A 19,835-nucleotide genomic window follows, 5' to 3' on the forward strand; every position below is an offset into this window, starting at 1 on the left:
GGCCAGACCTAGGCCATGTTTGAATATTTAGGGAGTTTTGGATTGAACGTATTGGAAAAATGTTGTGTGATTGGTTTTCTTGTAACTGTGCACAGACAAGACTACAATATCTTGTGCCTTGGGGCGATAGAGGGTTGTTTTGGAGGGAAATGTTCTTAGGAATATGATGTATGTATCATTTTTTTTGCTAAGATTGGAGGATAAAAAAACTAAATGAAATTGTGCAAACATTGTGCTAAATGTTTCTAAAGCCTGATTTGTTTATCAGATTTGTCCTCTGTCAAATAAAATATGGTCTCCACAATTTTAGAAATCTAATTCCTGTAATCTTTCAATGATATGCTACATATCGAGCCTAAGATAGCATTTGAACAATTCCATATCAGTGTCGTATCATTTGGTTCTCCAAAATGATGAGAAACATAGCCTACTCATGGCTCCATTTGGGAGTGAGAAAATGAGTGGTTTGATACAGAACAAAATATAATCCGCAAAAACTGAAAAATCAAAATTTTATTTTTTGAAAACTGAACCGAGCAAGACTTGTATCAGATACAAACTGAACAGTGGCGGAGCCAGGATTTTAATCATGGGGGGCCCAATTTACTACTTAAATTTTGTTAATTTGTCTCGGTGTCAAGTTGTTTCAGTATCTACAATATAAAATTAACTCGAATATAAGTAATAGAGAGATGTACGCAAGAGATGGATAATGAGATAATTAGAGGATGGTAATAAAAATAGAGATACAGTGACTATGTCAACATCGATATAATTAAAGAATATAGTATTTTTTTTTATAATAAAGTGCATAGTATTAAAATTAATTTTGCTAATATTATATACTTATTCATGTAATGAAAGAGTTATTTTCTATTCATAAATACCATAACACTAATATTAAAACAATATTATATTATGGCATATTTACATATTTATGTTCTTAAATTATGAAAATAATTCTTAACAGTTACAAAAAAAAAAAATTTATACAAGATTACTAGCTAAGATTACAATTAGAGAAAATAAACAAAATTATTAACATTAGAAAATCTAATAGAACATAAACATATTCAAGAGAAAATCTAAAGATATATAGAAAAACATTAACACAATATCCAATAGAAATCTAAGGAGATAATGATAAAAAAAAAATACACGCTGCAAGATCAAGATTCGAACCTGAGATCAATTAGTTGCAAGTGTACCATCGTAACCAATTACTACAATACGAACTTAGCTAATTGTTTCGTACATATATAATATATAGGTAAAGTTCGAAAGGGTGAGGGGCCCAAGGGCCCCCCTGGCCCCACCCTAGCTCCGCCCCTGAAACTGAACCATACTAAAATTTATGTTAGGTTTTGGCAGTATTTTCTGAAGGTGGGAGAAGGCAAAGATAACTACCAGTCTAATAGGCAACCTAAAAGAAATAAACTCCACAGAACAGTGGATAGACTGTTTATAAGCAACCTAAAATATTTGATGAGATGCAGCCAGTTCTATTTTTTCACTAATTTTTACTATGAAAAAACTGAATCAACAGAATTCTAATTTAGTTTTCTCATTAGATGCTGAATCAAAACTGCTTCCCTAGTGGAGTACTATAATGGAACCAAACCGATATTTTGGTTTTGGCTAGGTTTCGCTCCACCCCGTTCCTTTCCATTGTGATTATAAGCCGAAAAGATAAAAGTTTGAGGTTGTGGAAGCTTGCTCTACTACTCAATATTTTGGAACAAGTCTTGTGGTACAAGGATGGACAGAAGTATAATATATGCTGGGCCATAGCAAAATAAAGCAAAACAAATTTCTCCAAAACTTTGTGGGGATTTGCTTTTGGGCCAATTCGTTTTAAAGTTAGCAGGTTCTAACCTCTTTTTTAAATTGAAATAAACTACTATAAAATTGATTGTTTTAGTTACAGATTTAGCACAAATGTTCCCTTTTTATTTTAAATCATTCTGACAACTTAATCTTAAAATGACATTTAACATCTGAATACTTCTAAATATGTCTTGTGAGATAAGCTCATAAGCTCTTCTAAATGAGCTTGTGCCTAACACCCTTTTAAGTCCCTCATGCTTTCACCAATTTGGTTAATTTGTCACTTTGGTAGTTAAGTCTGCAATAACATGCAAGATATAGAATCGATTTTAAGAATTTACAAGGTTTTTTTGATGATACATTAGGGGATGGGCACTCAATGTTAGTATTCACCATCATAATTGAGATACACACACATATCACTTGTATATGTGCAAATGGACAATAGGCACTGGTCCTTTTGTAAAATTTCTAGTATAACATATTGACGCATGATTCTAGTGTAGGTAAATTTTAGATGACAGGAAGTTCCAGTCTTCCATAATTATCCATGTCTCCTATGTCATTGTCCCCGTCATTGATATAGAGCTGATAAATTGTCTGAAATGCACTGGATTGGCAAATTCATGTTCAAATCAACAATTTATCTAGAATCTGCCTCGAGGTTGTAGGTTTTTTTGGGCAACTAAAGCTTTATCTTAACTACAATCCTTTTCATAAATTTTACTAGTACTGAAGTTGAATGACTATTGACTAAAAATCCATATGGGGAGGTTTCCAAAGAGACATCAGATGTGAAGGAAATTCATTGTGCAGCTGTCAGTCAAGTTCTTGGAGGTGCTATATTTCTTATCCAATCAGTGTACTCCAATGAACATGCGTTCCTTGAAAGATCGCTCTTTGACAATTTAAATGCTTATGAATGACATGACCCCTGTACTTGATTTACCCTGATAATCCCCCTCCTCCTCTCACAATCACCTACTTTTCATCTACAATCTTTTCTGTACTTTTCACAATTGCTTTGAAGATTGAAGCTAGCTGATTGTATAGTGTTACATCAATTGGTATCAATGTAATAGTGATACTGAATAATTGTTGGCAATAAAATCAGTTCTGGAAGAAAAAGTAGGATTTGATTGACTGTGAAAGGTTAGTTTATTGGTGAAAAGAATTTGGAAGATGGTATTTTCTGTCTCTTACACTGCAAAATGCTCCCATCTCTATCTTTCTCTGGCTTTCATATGATTTAGTCCTTCAGAGTCATTTTTTATGGTCCAAATTTAGTGAGCATGATGGGATATGTCTCATACTATTTCTGGTTTCATGACTTGTCATTAGCACCATTTATTTGATTTTACGTCAAGGGGTGCTTTACTAGATTGACAATACATAGGAGATTGAGTATATGAAGGATACACGATTAAACAAGCTTAAAATGTTCGATCCATAAAATTAAGTGGTGGATTAGCTTAAATAAATCTTAAGTGATAAATTCCCGAGTGATCGTTTATTTTCCACTTATGATCTTACTAATGCGTGATTGTAATTAATATTTGGATGAAGGAGTGGCGAGCCAGCTGCGCAGAGTGTCTACTCAAACTTCACACTTTTGCTGTGCAAAGATCCCACAGCCGAACCAGAGACCATAAACATGGTATGATGTTCGGGGAAGAGAAGTTTAAAACATTTGAAGCAGGGGAAGATGATGATGCTTCAGTTGACATAGATGATCAGTTGTATTTTCCTCTGGGAGAGAGAGTCATCAACATCTCAAAAGAACATACGAGATCTCATACACGTTGAGATCACCATTAGCGCTGTGTGTGTGATCCTAACTGCTGAGATTTGGGTCTGAAATGTGGTGCCAATCTCAACAATAGCCAGTGCTCATGTAGGCAGCACAAGGTTAAGGAGTTTGTTCATGGACCCCTTGGAAATTTACGAAAACAGATCCAGCAAACATGATTCGTTTGCTCTGTTCAAATTGTTAACCTATTATGGATTTTATATTATGGTTTGAGTTTTATAAGGATCATTTTCAACAATTTAATTTTAGCTATGAGAATAGTTAATTTTTCTTGGAACTCATGGTGACTCATAACTCACTTATATATAACTAGCAAATAACACAAAATACAGAAATTTTTCCCGCCTAAAGGTAAAAAAAACAATTGGCAAATAGAAACAATGAAATTCATATCTAACCTACTTTTTAGGTCTTCCCCACTAGAAATAACATTTAGCCCATTTGAAAGGGGCTGGATTTGATTCAGAGAAATCTACACCACATGGCTTTCTTATCCTAATTCTGCAACTTTTCTTCAAATACTTTGATAGCTCCAATTACCAATTTTTCTCAGCTTAGTGAATGACTTATAGTATTATACAGATAGGCACCACGTTACTTTTAATTCCTACCATTTTAATGTACTTAGCATTCAAGACACTCAAAAAAATCTCACTTTCTTTCTGCTAATTTAGCTGATCGTGACACCACACTTTATCATGTTTTTTTTATAAAGTACTTGCACTAAAATATCTATCACATATTTTATATATATGTGTTGTGACTATGTCTTATGTGTATTTTGTATAGTTATTAATTGCATCATAATTTATTCTCGATCGTGTATATGGCAGTTAGAGATTTGTAACAACTTTTTTTTTTAGAGAAAGATTTGTGACAGCTTTGACAAAATTGCAACATCGGAAAATTGACCTTTGTATGATTTGATGATGATGTTTGCCTTATCTGTGTTACAAAGAAATAGATTTCTCCATCGGTTTGGAAAACTTGTACTACATGTATTACTCCTTTCGTCTCCGATTAATTGTCACTCTTTAACCGAGCACGGGTTTTAAGAAATATAAAGAAAAGTTGGTTGAAAAAGTTAGTGGAATGTGAGATCCACTTTTTTATACTCCATCCGATTCCACAAAAGATATTACACTTTCCTTTTCAGTTTGTCCCACAAAAGATGTCTCATTTCCTCTTTTGGAAAAAGTTTCTTCTCACATCAATTATAAAATTATATTTTCTCTCACCACTTAACATACAAAATAACATCTCCTAAAATCTCATGCCATTTCCCAAGTGTGACATCTTCTCTGGGACGGATGGAGTATTAGTTTTATAATAAAATGTGAGTGAAGTGAGTTTGTAGAATGTGGAACCTACTTACCATTTATAGTACTCCTAATAATGAAGTGTGACAATTATTGAGAAACAAACCGAAATGGAAAAGAGTGACAATTAATCAGGGACGGAGGCCGGAGTAATTTTAAAGCCACTTACTATTATTGAGACTGGATATCGGTTGTTAGATGTGAATTTTAGACAACCTTGACCGAGACACATGACAACGCTACATTATTAACTGGAGAGGTTGTGGGAAATTTATAAAATTTGATGTCGCGTTGTATATTATTATGCAAAAGTATAATTAATTGTTATGTTGAAATATTATTTATTGTTGCGCTTAATAGAGTATATTTTAAATTGTTGATGATCATATTCGAAGACTACTGAAATTTTATTATACCCAATTATCCTACTAATTATATATCTCAAGGCTTTTTTATTAAATATAACTCTCTCGATTTCGATTAATTTTTACACACCATATTTTACACTAAATATAACACCATATTTCACACTAATTGTAATCTTATAAGGTTCTATGAGATTCAAACGAAATTCATTCAAACAAAATTTTATTTGAATATTCACATGAACAAATGTGCACAAAAAAAATAGTTAGATTATCATTATTCAACATTAACAAAATCTTATATGAATATTAACATATATTTTGGTCTCTATATATCTTCTTTTTTTATTTTATTCTTAATTTATTACTATATTAGAACCTAATCAAAGTCACTTTAAAATATGATAGAGTAAGATTATCATTATAGTGATGATAATTGTAATTAGTACTACAACTATATTGGGGCGAGTTAAGAGATTTGCTATTGGTCAAGAAATAATTTAGAAATCATTGGCTAGTTTGTAAGGAACTATTTCAACCGGAATCCAAAGCTGGCTTATTAGAGTACTATTAATTTAATAAGTCATAGCTAGCTAGCTGCCTCCTTAGATAATTGTTTCTAGCTTTGGAGAATATGTAAGCAATAAGTGAAGAAACTATTGAATTATGTAGAATAATCTTGCACACAATTATTAGTAGTAGTCGTCTCCTAAAAATCAGAATGATAGATATTTGTCATGAGAGACGTTTTTGTTCAACTTTATAGTACAGTATGATTTAATTTCATCTTCTTGGTTGGGAACGATCTAGCTAGTGTTCTAATTAGAGTTTAATCAATTAGTACTATGCTTTAATTTTTTGAATAATGCATCATTTCAAAAGCTATTGATAAAAATGAATTTATGTCATTTACAACTTCCACTGTTAACCTTAGATAATACCATCGCTAGCTACAACGAAAATAGACGATAAAATCATAAAAGTATGAATTCTTAAGATTTTGAGATACGTAAAATATTCATATTTTAGAATCTAAAGAGAGTTTCGAACGTAATTTAATATTTTAATATATATGGTGATGTTTTAATGAAAATCTATATTGGCGGAGCATCTGTTTTGTGGATAAATACTGTAATACCGGTTCGACTACCATTAGGAGTGAATATTAAGTTCAATTTAATTTAATAATGCAATTAATTTCATTGTGAATGTAGTGGCTTTAGTTCTTAAGTTCATAGTAGTAATTTGCATGTGCACTACATGGCCATTCATTCAGCTACTTCATAGTTGAGATTAATTTTGACATAATTGAATGAGAGGAGATAACATAATGACAATAAAAAAAAATAGGTAGCTCAAATAATAATATTATCAATATCAAATGTGTACAAATCAGAAACACAATTTCATATAGACAAGACAAGACGTTAATTATACTATATCTCAAGCCTAACTAAAAACACCCAATGGAATCAATCTACATAACATATATAGTAGTAGTAGTAGTAGTAGTATATTATATCCCACCTTCACAAATCAAAGCAAATTGGGCCTTTTTTTCCTTACCAATCACCAAATTCCCACACCAATTATATTGTTGAAATATTTATAGTGTAAAATCACAAAATCACAATAAAAATCAATAAAAAGATCCATACGAATTTGGAATGAATCTGCATGCATACTGTTTGATGAATCAATTCCTGTTGAGAAGCTCCTCAATCATCTGCAACGCCATCCTCTCCTCCTCATTAATCCCATCCGCCGCCTTCCCCCCCTCCTCCGCCGCCGGATCTTGCAAATCGGCGGTGCTCTTCTTCCCGAGCTCCACCGTCATGACCCAGCTCGAGTTCGACCCGGCCCGCTTCTGCCAAACCCCAATGTGGGAATTCTCCGTGTCGAGCCTCAGGCACGTCAGCGACGGCGACGGCGATTTGCAGCATTTCCGAAGCTTCGCGCTCAGGATCGACGACAGGGAAGCCGAGCGCGAGCTGCTCGGAAAATTAGACGGCGCGGCCGCGGAAATCTCGTTTCCCGCCGCGCCGTCTTGATGAGCGGCCGGAACGGGAAAATTGGTCTTCGCGTTGCGGCCGCTCATCAGAATCGCCGCCTCGTCGTAAGCCCTCGCCGCCTCCTCCGCCGTCTCGAACGTCCCCAGCCACACCCTCCGCTTCCTGAGATCATAAATGTTAGTATTAAAAGAGTGAGAAAAACTAGGGTTTAAAAAAAAAAAAAATTATTTACACATAGTTGAGTGTGTGAGTGTGTGTGTGTGTGTCAGAAGAGATGTAAGATTTTTACAGAAGCGGGTGGCGAATCTCTGACACCCAAGAGCCCCAATGGCGTTGTCTGACACCACGAAACTTCTTCGTTTGTACCATGATTTGTTGTCTGTCGGCTTCCCTATTCTTGATGATGATTTAATAACAATTGGAAATGCAGCACAGCCAATTGGAGTATGGTATATATATAGAGATGAATAACATCAATAAAATCGTTACATTAAGGAAATAGGGGCCTCTTCGTATTTCTGGTGCAGAGTAGTGGTCCAATTTTGTGGGCCATGGCTCCTTATAGGGCGGGCCTCTCCTTTAATATTAGTCCCCCCATCGATAAAATATGTTCAAGTTTAATTCGCCTCGAGTTTTAAGAAATATTAACAAAAGTGAGTTGAAAAGGTTAGTGGAACGGGAGTTTTACATTTATATATTAGTTTTGTAATAGAATGTGATTGTAAAAAATTAGTAGAAAGTGGGGTTTATTTACCAAAAATAGAAAAAAAACAAAGTGGATAACTTTTCACGGACGGACAAAAATGGAAAAACTAGACAATATTTCATGGATGGAGGGAGTACTATCTAGTCCATGAAAAATAGTCTTGATAGTGAACAATGTCATTTTAATATGTACAAAATTGATAAAACAAGAAATATATAGATAATATCGTTGAAATATTATTAGTGAAAAATAAGACATAACATCTCCTTAAGGAGAAAAATTTATCATGAATAAAAAGGGGCAAATTTTATTGGACGGATCAAAAATGGAAAAACATGACTATTTCATGGACGGATGTAATATTGTTTTTGGTAAATTTATTGAATAATTTTCCTTAGTAGTAGACTAGTACTCCCTCCGTCCCAAGAAAGATGACCCCTTCCTTGGACGGCACGAGATTTTATGCAATCTTATTTTGTGTGTTAAGTGGAGAGAGTAAAGTAAGAGAGAGGGAATAAAGTAGAAATAAAAGTGTTTCTATTTTTGATAATGGATCATCTTGATTGAGACAAACCAAAAACGAAAAGTGAATCATCTTCAATGGAACAGAGGGAGTAGTACTTACTCCATTATAATAATATCAGTAGGGTACATATATAGAATAGAGAGCCCATTTTGGCGTAGAATTAATCCATGTGAATACTGAAAATAGATGCGTAGCTATGGTGGAAATAGCACGTAAAAAGTAAGCCAAAGAATTGCTGTAACTTTTCCTCACTGTTTTTGTTTCATTAGGATTTTTTTTTGGGACAAGAGTGTTGGTTTTGGATAAAATCACTGATAGTAATTAATTGTGGATAGTTAAATGCTCTATATTGGATGAGACGATCATCTATTGATTGTTATACAACCTTTTATTATAAATTTTAATTTTAGCTGCACATTGCAGATTTTAAAATTTTGGATAATGCTTTGATTTGTTCTAGTAATTAGTTTACTCTTCATTTAACTTTACTTGATCTTGGCTCTGACAAAATTATTTTTCGATGGGAGTTATATTTTTTCAAATTCATATTCGTTGAAAGAAGGAATTTTTATATATCACTGCAATAATTTGTTTTAATGATAGAGACTTTTGTAAAATCATTTACGCAATATTATAGGAATAGAAAAAATGTTGTGTTTGTCATTGAGCTAATTAAGATCTTGTTTCCAACATTGAAAAGTATTAAAATATTCGTACTAAGCGTGCCACAATGCCAGCCATGAATCGTTCAATTCTTGTCATGTCTTATCGATCGACATTTGTCAATTTTAGATAATAGTAGTAAAAGAGAAACAAGAAATGAATTCATTGATATTTATTGCTGCTTTTCTGTCTCCAATCTCCATCGAGCTTATAAGTATGTTTTACCCTCAAAATATCGTTGCAAGTATTTGAATTATGTTTTATTTCTGGGTTTCTTAGTCAGTTTGATACGAATACTTCAAGTGAATAAATCAGTTTAATCAAAGCAAAAGAAAAAATAATCCATATCGGTTGTCAAATTAATTCATGGACGAATTATGACTCATTGTTCGATTAATTGTTGAAAAAAAAAATCCAAATTTTTTGGATACACGAGTTAACTTGGCCTGCCTAACCGAATCCAATGTTAGTTCACGTGTAAGTTCCTGATGACAAAAAAATAACTACAAATGTTAGTTCTCTAATATACTCTCTCCATTTATGAAAAAATATTCTCATTTTACCATTTTAATAAAATAATCTTATTTCTAAAAATGGAAAAAATTTCTCTCATATTTTACCTATTTTTCCTTAATCCACTTTTTTGTCATTTTCTTTCTTACTTCACCCACTTTATTTTCCTTTCTTCTTCTCTCTTGTTTTGCCAATTTTTCAATAAAACCCGTATCGTATATAAATGAGATTATTTTCTGTGAACGGATCGGAGGGAGTATTTTGTGCTACTATTACAAAGTTTCAATGGCTGTAAAAAAAAGTATAAAATGAATGAATATTTGTGCATTAATAGTTCAATAGCACGTGTATGCAATAGAAAATGACAAAGTTCTCAACAATGGACTACATAATTTATTCACGACACAATAAAAAATCAATCTTGCGAAGCAACAAAAAATTAAAACGTAGGAAATGGACAACGGTTGCTGTATACTATAATATATAATATAACCAGTTGGAATTGGAATGAAAATATAGATTTTCTACAGTGGATAATCATAACTAATATTTATCTGTAAATGGACATATTAGCATTGACAGATAAATATTAGTTATGATTATCCAATCAATTTAAATGATGCTAATATTTTCTAATCTTCACTTTTAAATGATGTTACCCAATCAATTTAAATATAAATGCTCTTAGCTAGCAAAAATTATTTTGTAAAAGTATTTAGATTTGTGGCTACTCTAAAACTGTTTATGAATATAAAACTTAATATTTGGTTTTTTATTTTATTAAAACTGATCTTATTGATGTCATTTTCATGCATCTACGAGTTATTAAATAACATTGAACTCAGTCTAATAAATGAAAAAGGTATAATTAAATCGTAATAAAAACAAGTTGTGGTCCTACTAGCTTAATTAACAATCGCTATATAATCAAAATTCGAGAATGTGCGATTTCGTCGGGTATTCAACCATCATGTTGACACTATCTTGATTCTTGATAGATTAAATCCAAGTGTATAAAATATCTAGATAAGTTAATTTTGCAATTTCTCACTTCAAATTGGATTATTAAAATATAGCTACATACAAACTATAAATAGGAGTATTAATTAACTATCATTACATATTTAGAAAAATATCGAACTCGTCCTTAAATCATGGTAATATCAAATTATGTGTTCGTGGGAAATTGGTCGAGTAATTTGGAATTTAATTTTTAATCGTTGTTAACTACTATCACATTATATTCTTAATTATTTCTATTTTATCATAAATGCGTAGAACTAGAACTATACTATAATAAGGGTATGTTGAAATTATTTCAAAATTTTTTGAGTTCATCTTTTGACTTCGCCAGATGCGCCAAGATAAAATTATACTTCCTCAGTCTCAATAAATATGAAACGTTTGCTTTTCGGCACAAGATTTTATGTAGTGTTATTTTGTGAGTTAAAGAAGAGAGAGTAAAGTAAGAGAGAGGGAAAAATAGAGATAAAATTATTTCTATTTTAAGAAACGTTTCATTTTTATTGGGATAATCCAAAAAGGAAAACGTTTTATTTCTAGTGGGACAGAGGGAGTACTAGTATTTATTTTTGCAAATATCACTTTAAATACATTACTACTCTTTAATAAAAAATATTTATTTCGAATGTCAGTATTTTATCTAAATCTGCGATTATATTACGGATTTTACTTCAATTTATCATGAAATTGCCAATATTAGGAATTTATGAGAACTATTAAGAAAATATTATAACATATGGGTTGCATCGTTTAAAAATAATAGTAATATCGAAAAATAAGTAACATCATGATTCGGTCCATGTCCCTGGGAACTGAAATTCTGATGGCTAAACAAAAGAAATTGCTAAAACTGGTACGTCACAACTTTTATGATCATAAAAAGCACATTTAAGGAAAAGGTCTAAAACCCTCAACCAATAAAAATAATTAATGATGCTATATTAATGAAACAAAAGTAAATTTCTTTTAATAAGTAACGATGCCAGAGGATTAGAAGAAAAGTTGTGTACTTGTTTGCTCCAGAAGTAGTCTCAAATTGATAAAAGGAGAAAAAAAGTGGTCACAGTGAATTAAATGCCTATCTATATTAATAATGAAGTGTTTTACTGGCTTTATGTATTATTGTTTCCATAATTTATTAGAGGTGTGTAGCTGCGAAACGTCTACTACTTAATTGGTTGTAAGAAAATTCATAACTATGAATCTATGATTCAATCACTACATACTACTAATACTATTACTACTATGTGCTAATGTAATCATTTTTATGTTCATCTAAATTAAAACAACACTTCAATTCCCCCTAGTGTACTAACCATAATTAGTTTTTTTTTTCCATCATTTTTTTTCCATTTTAGTTTTTTCTATATTGAATGAGCTTTTTCCCATCTCTTTTTTGGCTAACAAATGTAAAAGAGATACACTCCATGAGCACAACAAATAACCGCTAAGTAATCATTTAATTAATATCAATTTATTCTAGAGTTTGCATTTTATCACTGCCCATCTTATAATATCCACATGAATCTTTATCAATTTTGAATGTATAGACATAGAGAGAATCTTTATCAATTAAGGGTTAAATCATTTGTAATTAAAATGAATTCATTAGTTTGAAGTTACGTTTGATATGTTACCATATATAAGTAGTAATTAAATTAAAATTTAATTTATAAACAACATATTTGTTTCCGTAGACCGTCACCAAAACTAAACGGCTTCGCCCTACCATATTCATTATGTAGGGCATCCATTTCATCACTTAGGCTTAAATCAGCAACAATATCCGCTCATTACATCCACACAAGTTTTTATTCAAGGAAATGCAATTTCTCTACTCTTTTTGAACTATAACATTATTTATAAAATTACATTTTTTGCAATTACACTCTTAGTCACATGCTACTAAGTAATAACTTAGTTTTGGTAGTGGAAATTCCAAATAGGAGATAGAGAGAAAATATGAGAAAGAAAGAAGCAAAATGGTGGACTATGTTATCAAAAAAAGTTTATGAACGGACAAGATTGTAAAAAAGAAGACTTCTAATTATAAACACAAAGAGTATAATATTTATAATTTTGTAAGGAAAGTGTGTGATTGTGTAGCCCTTAAACAATGTTATTTTATTGATGACAACAACATATAAAGCTTCCATTACTGAAGATTTTTATGTGTCGCAGACAATTTCTACCAGGAATTAACTCTTATTATTAATATGTGAAATCTCACAAATTTTTTTTACCAAATATACACTTTTAATTCATAAGAACTGTTTAATAATTGCATACACAGTAGTATATTATTTATTTTTGTATAGATCCGAATCAGCTTAAATAAATTCATCTCCAAAACGTTCTATCAATCGCTAGTTCATGTGACATAATTGGCTTGTCATTTCTTGTGTAGGGTCAATAAAATTAATAACATATAATGACCCGATTGACTAGAGACTTTTTTTTACAAAATTAAAAATCTCTTCTTGGTAAGAGACTTTTTATTTATTTTTTATTTTTTTTATCAATTCTCACTTAAGTGTGAATTGCCTTTCTTTAATTTATTAGAATATATGGTCTTATTTATGAACAAGTTTTGTTATTGTAGGAAGTATTTTAATTCTCTGTAATATTTAATCAGTTCAGGAATAAGCATATGTATCTTGTTTCTTTAAAAAACAAAATTAAAGGGAGTCAAACTTAATATAGTGCATTGAATTAATTATTTAGCTAGGCTATAGGGTTTATTCATCTCTAGATTGGAGAAAGTGGTCAACCCATCTTCTATATTCTCTCCTAATCAATCTAAGCTAATTTGCTTGGACCATATTAATTTCCTTTGTATTATCTCAAATTTTATTCTTGTTAGGTAATCGATCGAGCCATGGGGCAAGCTTACATTATTAATTAAACTTATAAAGATTATTCATGTTACATACATTAACTTATTTGGTCCTCTTTTTATTTTCCACACCAAATTTCGGTTTACAAAATACATAAATATAACAATAAATTATAGAGTAGTGCCATCAACATGCCACGTTGGCGTTAATGTGGGACAATGATTAAGTTCATGTATTTTGTTGCTCCTTTTAGGAATGAAAAACTAAACAGACAGTTACACACTAACTAATTAAAATTTATTCAATTAAAATAAATAATGAGAATTAATCACTAATTAGTGAAAACTAGTAGCTAGTGTGAAGTGTGAACGGCCACATAGAATATTTGTCTTGCAATATCACAACTTATAAAATATCGATGATATCTGCACAAGTCTGTTTCGAACCATATCTAAATCGGATCCAATCCAAATTCAACTCATGATCCAAACTCAAGGCCTATTTTATAAAGATGATATAACATTAATAATGAATAAAAATGTGATTGGTGTGTCAGTGTAAGTGACTATGGTTGTGTAGGTAAGCATTGTTATAAATAACAATAATTATTATTATGAATAAAAGTTATTATTATATATATTGTGATTTATTGATATTTATTGTACATAAAAGAGACCCTCACCGTGGACAATTGCAAAAATTGAAATTTCAACATTTTAAATATAAATTTTAATATTTGTGGGATGAAGTTGAATTGATCAATTTTTGTGATTTAAAATGTAAATTAACCATTAATAAAACGAAACAAAATAAATAAAAAAATTAAACAGCATGGTCCAAATAACGGGTCCAAAGCAATAATGATGCCAATTAGTCATTGAAACTACCTCCTTAGTCCTCCACACAAATGTTTACCAAAATAATATGCACATTAGTCCGATCCCATGCATCTTAATTAAAATACAATTGTAAAGTAACTCCTTTTTCTAAATATTAAATTATAAAGAGAGATGAAATTATTGGAGCTATAATGTCTAGCTCTTCCCTACTCCTGCAATTTCTTACCTTTTAAAAACAAAATTAATAATGATTTTCTATTTAACTCGTGCTAACCTCCAACCTGTTGGTGATTGGAAGAAAAATATTTTACCAACTAAATTGCATTTTATCATTAATTTCTTATCGCATTTACCTCTAAACGATTTACATTTTGAACCGGATCTTCAATTATAAGCTTTTTAGATGACATGAAGTAAATGGAGATTTTGTGATCTTTTTATCTCTTGATGTAATGCATCCCTACTCATTATAGCGATTATAAATGAGGGATTTATTCATTATATTTTGTGTTTCATTGAAAGGGTAAATGTGATAAAGGTGTCGATAAAGAATTAAGTTTGTGGAAGTGAGATTGTTTGTCCGATTTCACAAAAAAGGCAAGCAGAGAGTAATTTGAATTTTGAAGCGGTTGGAGACTATCATTTTGGATTTATTAAATTATTTGATTTAAATGAATCCGCATGCTTGTGTAACAATCCACGTGGACTTAATATATGCATAATGCATGAACCATCTATATATCAAATTTAAATCGCCTTTCTATTGTATTGGGCAGTCACATCTTTAACTCGTAATACTATAAATATCAGTTTCTACATGTATAATATATTTGATCTATAGCCGCTTTAGGTATTATATTAAATAGATAGATATGCTTATATTTATGGATATAGATGGTGCATCAGCATAACGCATGCACATGCACGATTACTACATGAAGAAGTCTTTCGAGCATTCCTTCTTAAAATAATAAGTACATTTAGTCTTCGACTATGATTGCATTTCGGTTGCTATTATATGATTATTTATTTAATATTAAATTATGATATCATTTTAGTTAGAGGGGATATTATTACTTAATTTCATGTGATTATTCACTGTAATGAAGTCGTGGGATTCAGTTACATGAACCCAACATAATACATATTTAATAATGATATATTCTCCTCCGTCCTTTAAATTTTGTCACATTTTAATCTAGCATGAGTTTTAAGAAAGTATAATGAAAAGTGTGTTGAAAAAGTAATAAAACATGAGGGAGAATTAGTGGAATGTGAGGTCTATCATTAAAAATGGTAAAAAGTGAAATGTGACAAATTATAGGAGACGGACGAAAATGAAAATATATGACAAATTTTCAGGGACGGAGAAAGTAATTTATTAAGAGAGAAATTCATTTTTATGGATAACATTTCGTCGTGAATTAATTAACTTTTTACATTCAATGCGGTGTTTTCAGTTCTGTACAATTGAATATGAATGACAGATCGATAAAAATGCGTCTGTTTTGGCTCTTTGGCACGTGGATTAGAGGATGGTGTCCTCACTTCCCCTTCTCACCGGGGCAAATACTGGAGGAGTGGAACGTCATCAGAGAGTGGGAGGGTTGACACCTGGTTTGAAGGCTTGAGAAACACGCGAAATTGGTGGGCGCTGACTATTCTCCCTACCCGCTATCTTCTCTCAGGTCCTGTTGTTTGCCTTCTCTTTGTTAGTGGTGTGTCTTGCTTCCGATCGCTGCTTTTTCTTTCTGCCTCTGTTGTTTTGTACTTGTTGTGCTATTAGCTCTGTTGGCTTTTTCTTCCGTTTTTTTTATTCCGCATATGTCTTTTGTTGTTGTACTCTACCTCGCCTCTTTTGGGTGGTTTGAGATTTATTTATAAAAAAAAAATCACTGAAACTTAGTACTTCTACTTCCCAGCTCCATCTGTAATCACTACGCGAATTTTAAGTTATTCCAAAATTCTTTTCAAATTTGTGAACGTTTTTGTTATTTTTTTACTTTGGTGAATAACAACCGTGGATCATAGTCATAAAGATCTGTGATGCAGGTTATATTTTAGTTACCACGTGTAAAAGAAATCCATTATTTGCGATATTTGTGGGTGGAGATGTCCCATAAACATTATGTAAAGATAATATAGATAATGAATTCATATCGAATATAGCTAGCATGCATCTTCTTAGAGATGTGGACCACACAGTAATATTCCTTGTGACTAATAAAGTCTTAATATAACAATTTATGATTGGTTGGCGATGACATATTGCAGCGGCGATGCTTAGTTCCTCAAGAAGAATGCCATTAAGATTTAAACTTTAGGGCAGCAAAGGGAGAATCCTTGAAAAGGTTAAAACATACAAACACACACATAATATTCCAAACAAAAAATTAGGTTTAATTGCCAAACCACATGGGAAGCTTCACGTGGTAACCAAAATATTCTCACCAACTTATTCATTATGGAGTAGCTATTAACTCTACGTAAATGGAATTGTCACTCTATGCTTTGAAGTTCGAAACAAAAATAGTTTTGTGTGGAGTAAAAACTTTATGAATTACTTAAAATATTGTTAGGAACGAAGAATTTCAGAGAGTTTTTCACTAAGGGTGGGTTGGTGCGGTATATATGTCGTACCAAAACTATCACATAGTATACCATATCGAAAAATCGATATTAATAAAAATCATTCTTTTACTTTATCAAAATTTGGTATAACCAATTTTGGTACCATTATTGTACATCTTCCTTGTATGCCATACCGAAATTTTACTGCATGCCGCAGCATTTCAGTACGCAATACCGCTATATTAAAATAATAATACATTTACACTAATATTTTAATATTAATAAAAATTGGATTAGTCCACTTGGAAAGTCTTGTTACAATATGAACTTAGTTAAGCAATTACTAGCAAACACTCCCAACGATCAGTAAAGATCCTATAGATTGTTATGAGAAATGTGGATCATCTTAGCATAAAAAATATTGCAAGCGTGAAGCGACAACAATTTTTAAAAAATTTTATTGCTAATTCTTGGTTCAGTTAGGAGATTTAAATTTAATTTCAGACCATTCTATTTCAAAAACAATTGCAATTGCAATTCTACATATATAGTAGTACTACGTAACATACGGTTGGACACCCCTCTCCGAAATGGTGATAAGAAGATGAGGATTTCTGTGTTTTATATCATATCTTGATCGATCTGGAACATATGGAATAAAATGATTTATCAAAGGTTTGAGATGAACTGGGACTCTGGCAGATCGAAAAGAGAAGACTCTTTTGGCAACTTACGTTGTGGAGTACAAGTGGGTGTCCAGACCTCCCCCACAATGGATATGCCGATCGATCAAGTGAATGATTTCAGGTTTTGGAGTGAAGATTGATAATACCAAGTTTGTGGTGTCGTTGTAGATGTTTATTTGGCTCTTTGGGTGTTTAGTGTTAGCTTGTATTTTGTTGTTTGAATGAAGTGTTGATATTCTCTTCTGTTTTTATTTTTTGTGATATGATTTTTGACTGCTTGTCGTGAACAATTCGTTGCTTGCTGGCTCGAGCCTTTTTTTATGAAGTCTTTAAAAAGTAAAGTGATAAATTTAACATAATTGTATATATGATTTTTCCTTTTTCAAAATTTGAAGAAATTATGAAAATTAAAATTTAAAAAAGAGAAATAAATTAATTAGAGAATTTGAGAAAAATGAAATTTTTTGAAATAAAGGAAAAAAACTTACTATAATTTATATTCTAATCTAATTGAATATTACCAAAAATCTAGTAATTAAAGGAAAATATCAGATATGAAATAATTTAGTGATCCTTTTATAATAATAATAATAATAATAATAATAATAATAATAATAATAATAATAATAATAATAATAATAATAATAATAATAATAATAATAAGGGTCCTATTCTAATGCTTTTAGCACCCTAATCCAAAATCAAGACTAAATCTCCACCCTTGGATTTTAAAATGAGTGGATGAGATTAAAGCTCACAAAATCTCAATAAATAGTAGACAAAATATCAACAAAAGGGTAATATCGTCATTATGTTATCATATGATAATTTTCGTGAGTGTTTTTTTATATCAACATTGTGTATTACAAATATCAACAATATGACATTGGAATATCAACACATTTTTATTGAGATTGGACATGCATAATATTGAGATTTTGCCTACAATATATTGAGATTTTTTGTTGCATTTGTTGAAAATAAATGCTTATCAACATGTACGAAAATTGAAATATAATTTATCAAATTTCATCACCCGAACATCGTCGGAACATATGCAATTGAGATCTCGTTGGAATCTTTATTAAATTATCTTTAATTTGATATATTTTTTGCGAAAAAATAATTTAAACTGAGAGAGTTACGTAAATTTAAAGATTTGAGATGATTTTAAGGAGAGAGAAAGTAGTTAGTTATAATTACTACATATAGAATTTGACATTAATACCCTTTTAATTTAATTAATAATTATTTAAATTTAAAATATATTACATTTGGTCTCAATTTGGGATTGGTAATTAGTTAGCAATTGATTACATCCCATAATAATAATAATTTGAGATTGGTAATTAGTTAGCAATTGATTACATCCCATAATAATAATATTCATACTGGACATACATGGAGGCTGGAGCCACTATCAAGTGAATTTTTTATTATACAAATAATATCGTTAAATCTTCGCTACTGCATGAACCATAGTTTAAATTAGTATCACACAAAAAATATATGAAAAATATTATTTTAAATTTTCAATCTCAAAATTTGGAGTATATATATAGGTCATAAAGATTTCTGCATTCGTTTCCTCATACACGTATAATTTTTTTAAAAAAAGGAGTTGCATATATGAATTGCTTTATGAGTGTGCCAAAATTCATTTTAATTATCTACTACACAATCTACACACACAGTAGTTGCTGCATATTCTCAACGACCTAATTAAATAGTGTTACTGAATAACTACTTAATGTAATTAAATTTATAAGTAATAAGTTTACATAGCTAGAGCGCCTAGCTAGCTAGCTAGATATCAAATGTTTTCTACTCCTTAAACAATATTGAGAAACTAATTAATTGTTACCTAAGGTGTGTTACCTGACTGCCAACACATATTTATGACATTCATAAAGCAATTTTATAAGAACTCATGTATATGTCAATTTTATAACAACTCATGTATATGTTTATTTCAAGAGGTTCACATTCTTGAATTACATGGGATTTTAAGTGGAATAGTTAAGTACGATAAAGTAGAGTGAGGAGAGAGCAGAGAGGAATTTATCTTCAAATATGAAAGTGGTCATCTTGAGTTCTGAGACAAACAAAAACGAAAAAGTGGACATGTTGAGTGGGAC

At 31.0% G+C, this 19,835-nt stretch overlaps 1 protein-coding gene across 1 annotated transcript; it reads right to left on the bottom strand.

The window, feature by feature from the left end:
• Positions 1-6,672: 6,672 nt before the first annotated feature.
• LOC125216058 (ethylene-responsive transcription factor WIN1-like) lies at positions 6,673-7,783 on the bottom strand. The gene is made up of 2 exons (XM_048117668.1): positions 7,623-7,783; positions 6,673-7,495 (listed from the first exon to the last, which is right to left on the bottom strand). Exons 1-2 carry the CDS (start codon positions 7,700-7,702, stop codon positions 7,018-7,020), a joined length of 558 nt encoding a protein of 185 aa, XP_047973625.1. The 5' UTR covers positions 7,703-7,783; the 3' UTR covers positions 6,673-7,017.
• Between the last annotated feature and the right edge of the window lie 12,052 nt (positions 7,784-19,835).

This window comes from Salvia hispanica, chromosome 3 (genome assembly GCF_023119035.1).
Source record: "Salvia hispanica cultivar TCC Black 2014 chromosome 3, UniMelb_Shisp_WGS_1.0, whole genome shotgun sequence".
Classification (NCBI taxonomy): domain Eukaryota; kingdom Viridiplantae; phylum Streptophyta; class Magnoliopsida; order Lamiales; family Lamiaceae; genus Salvia; species Salvia hispanica.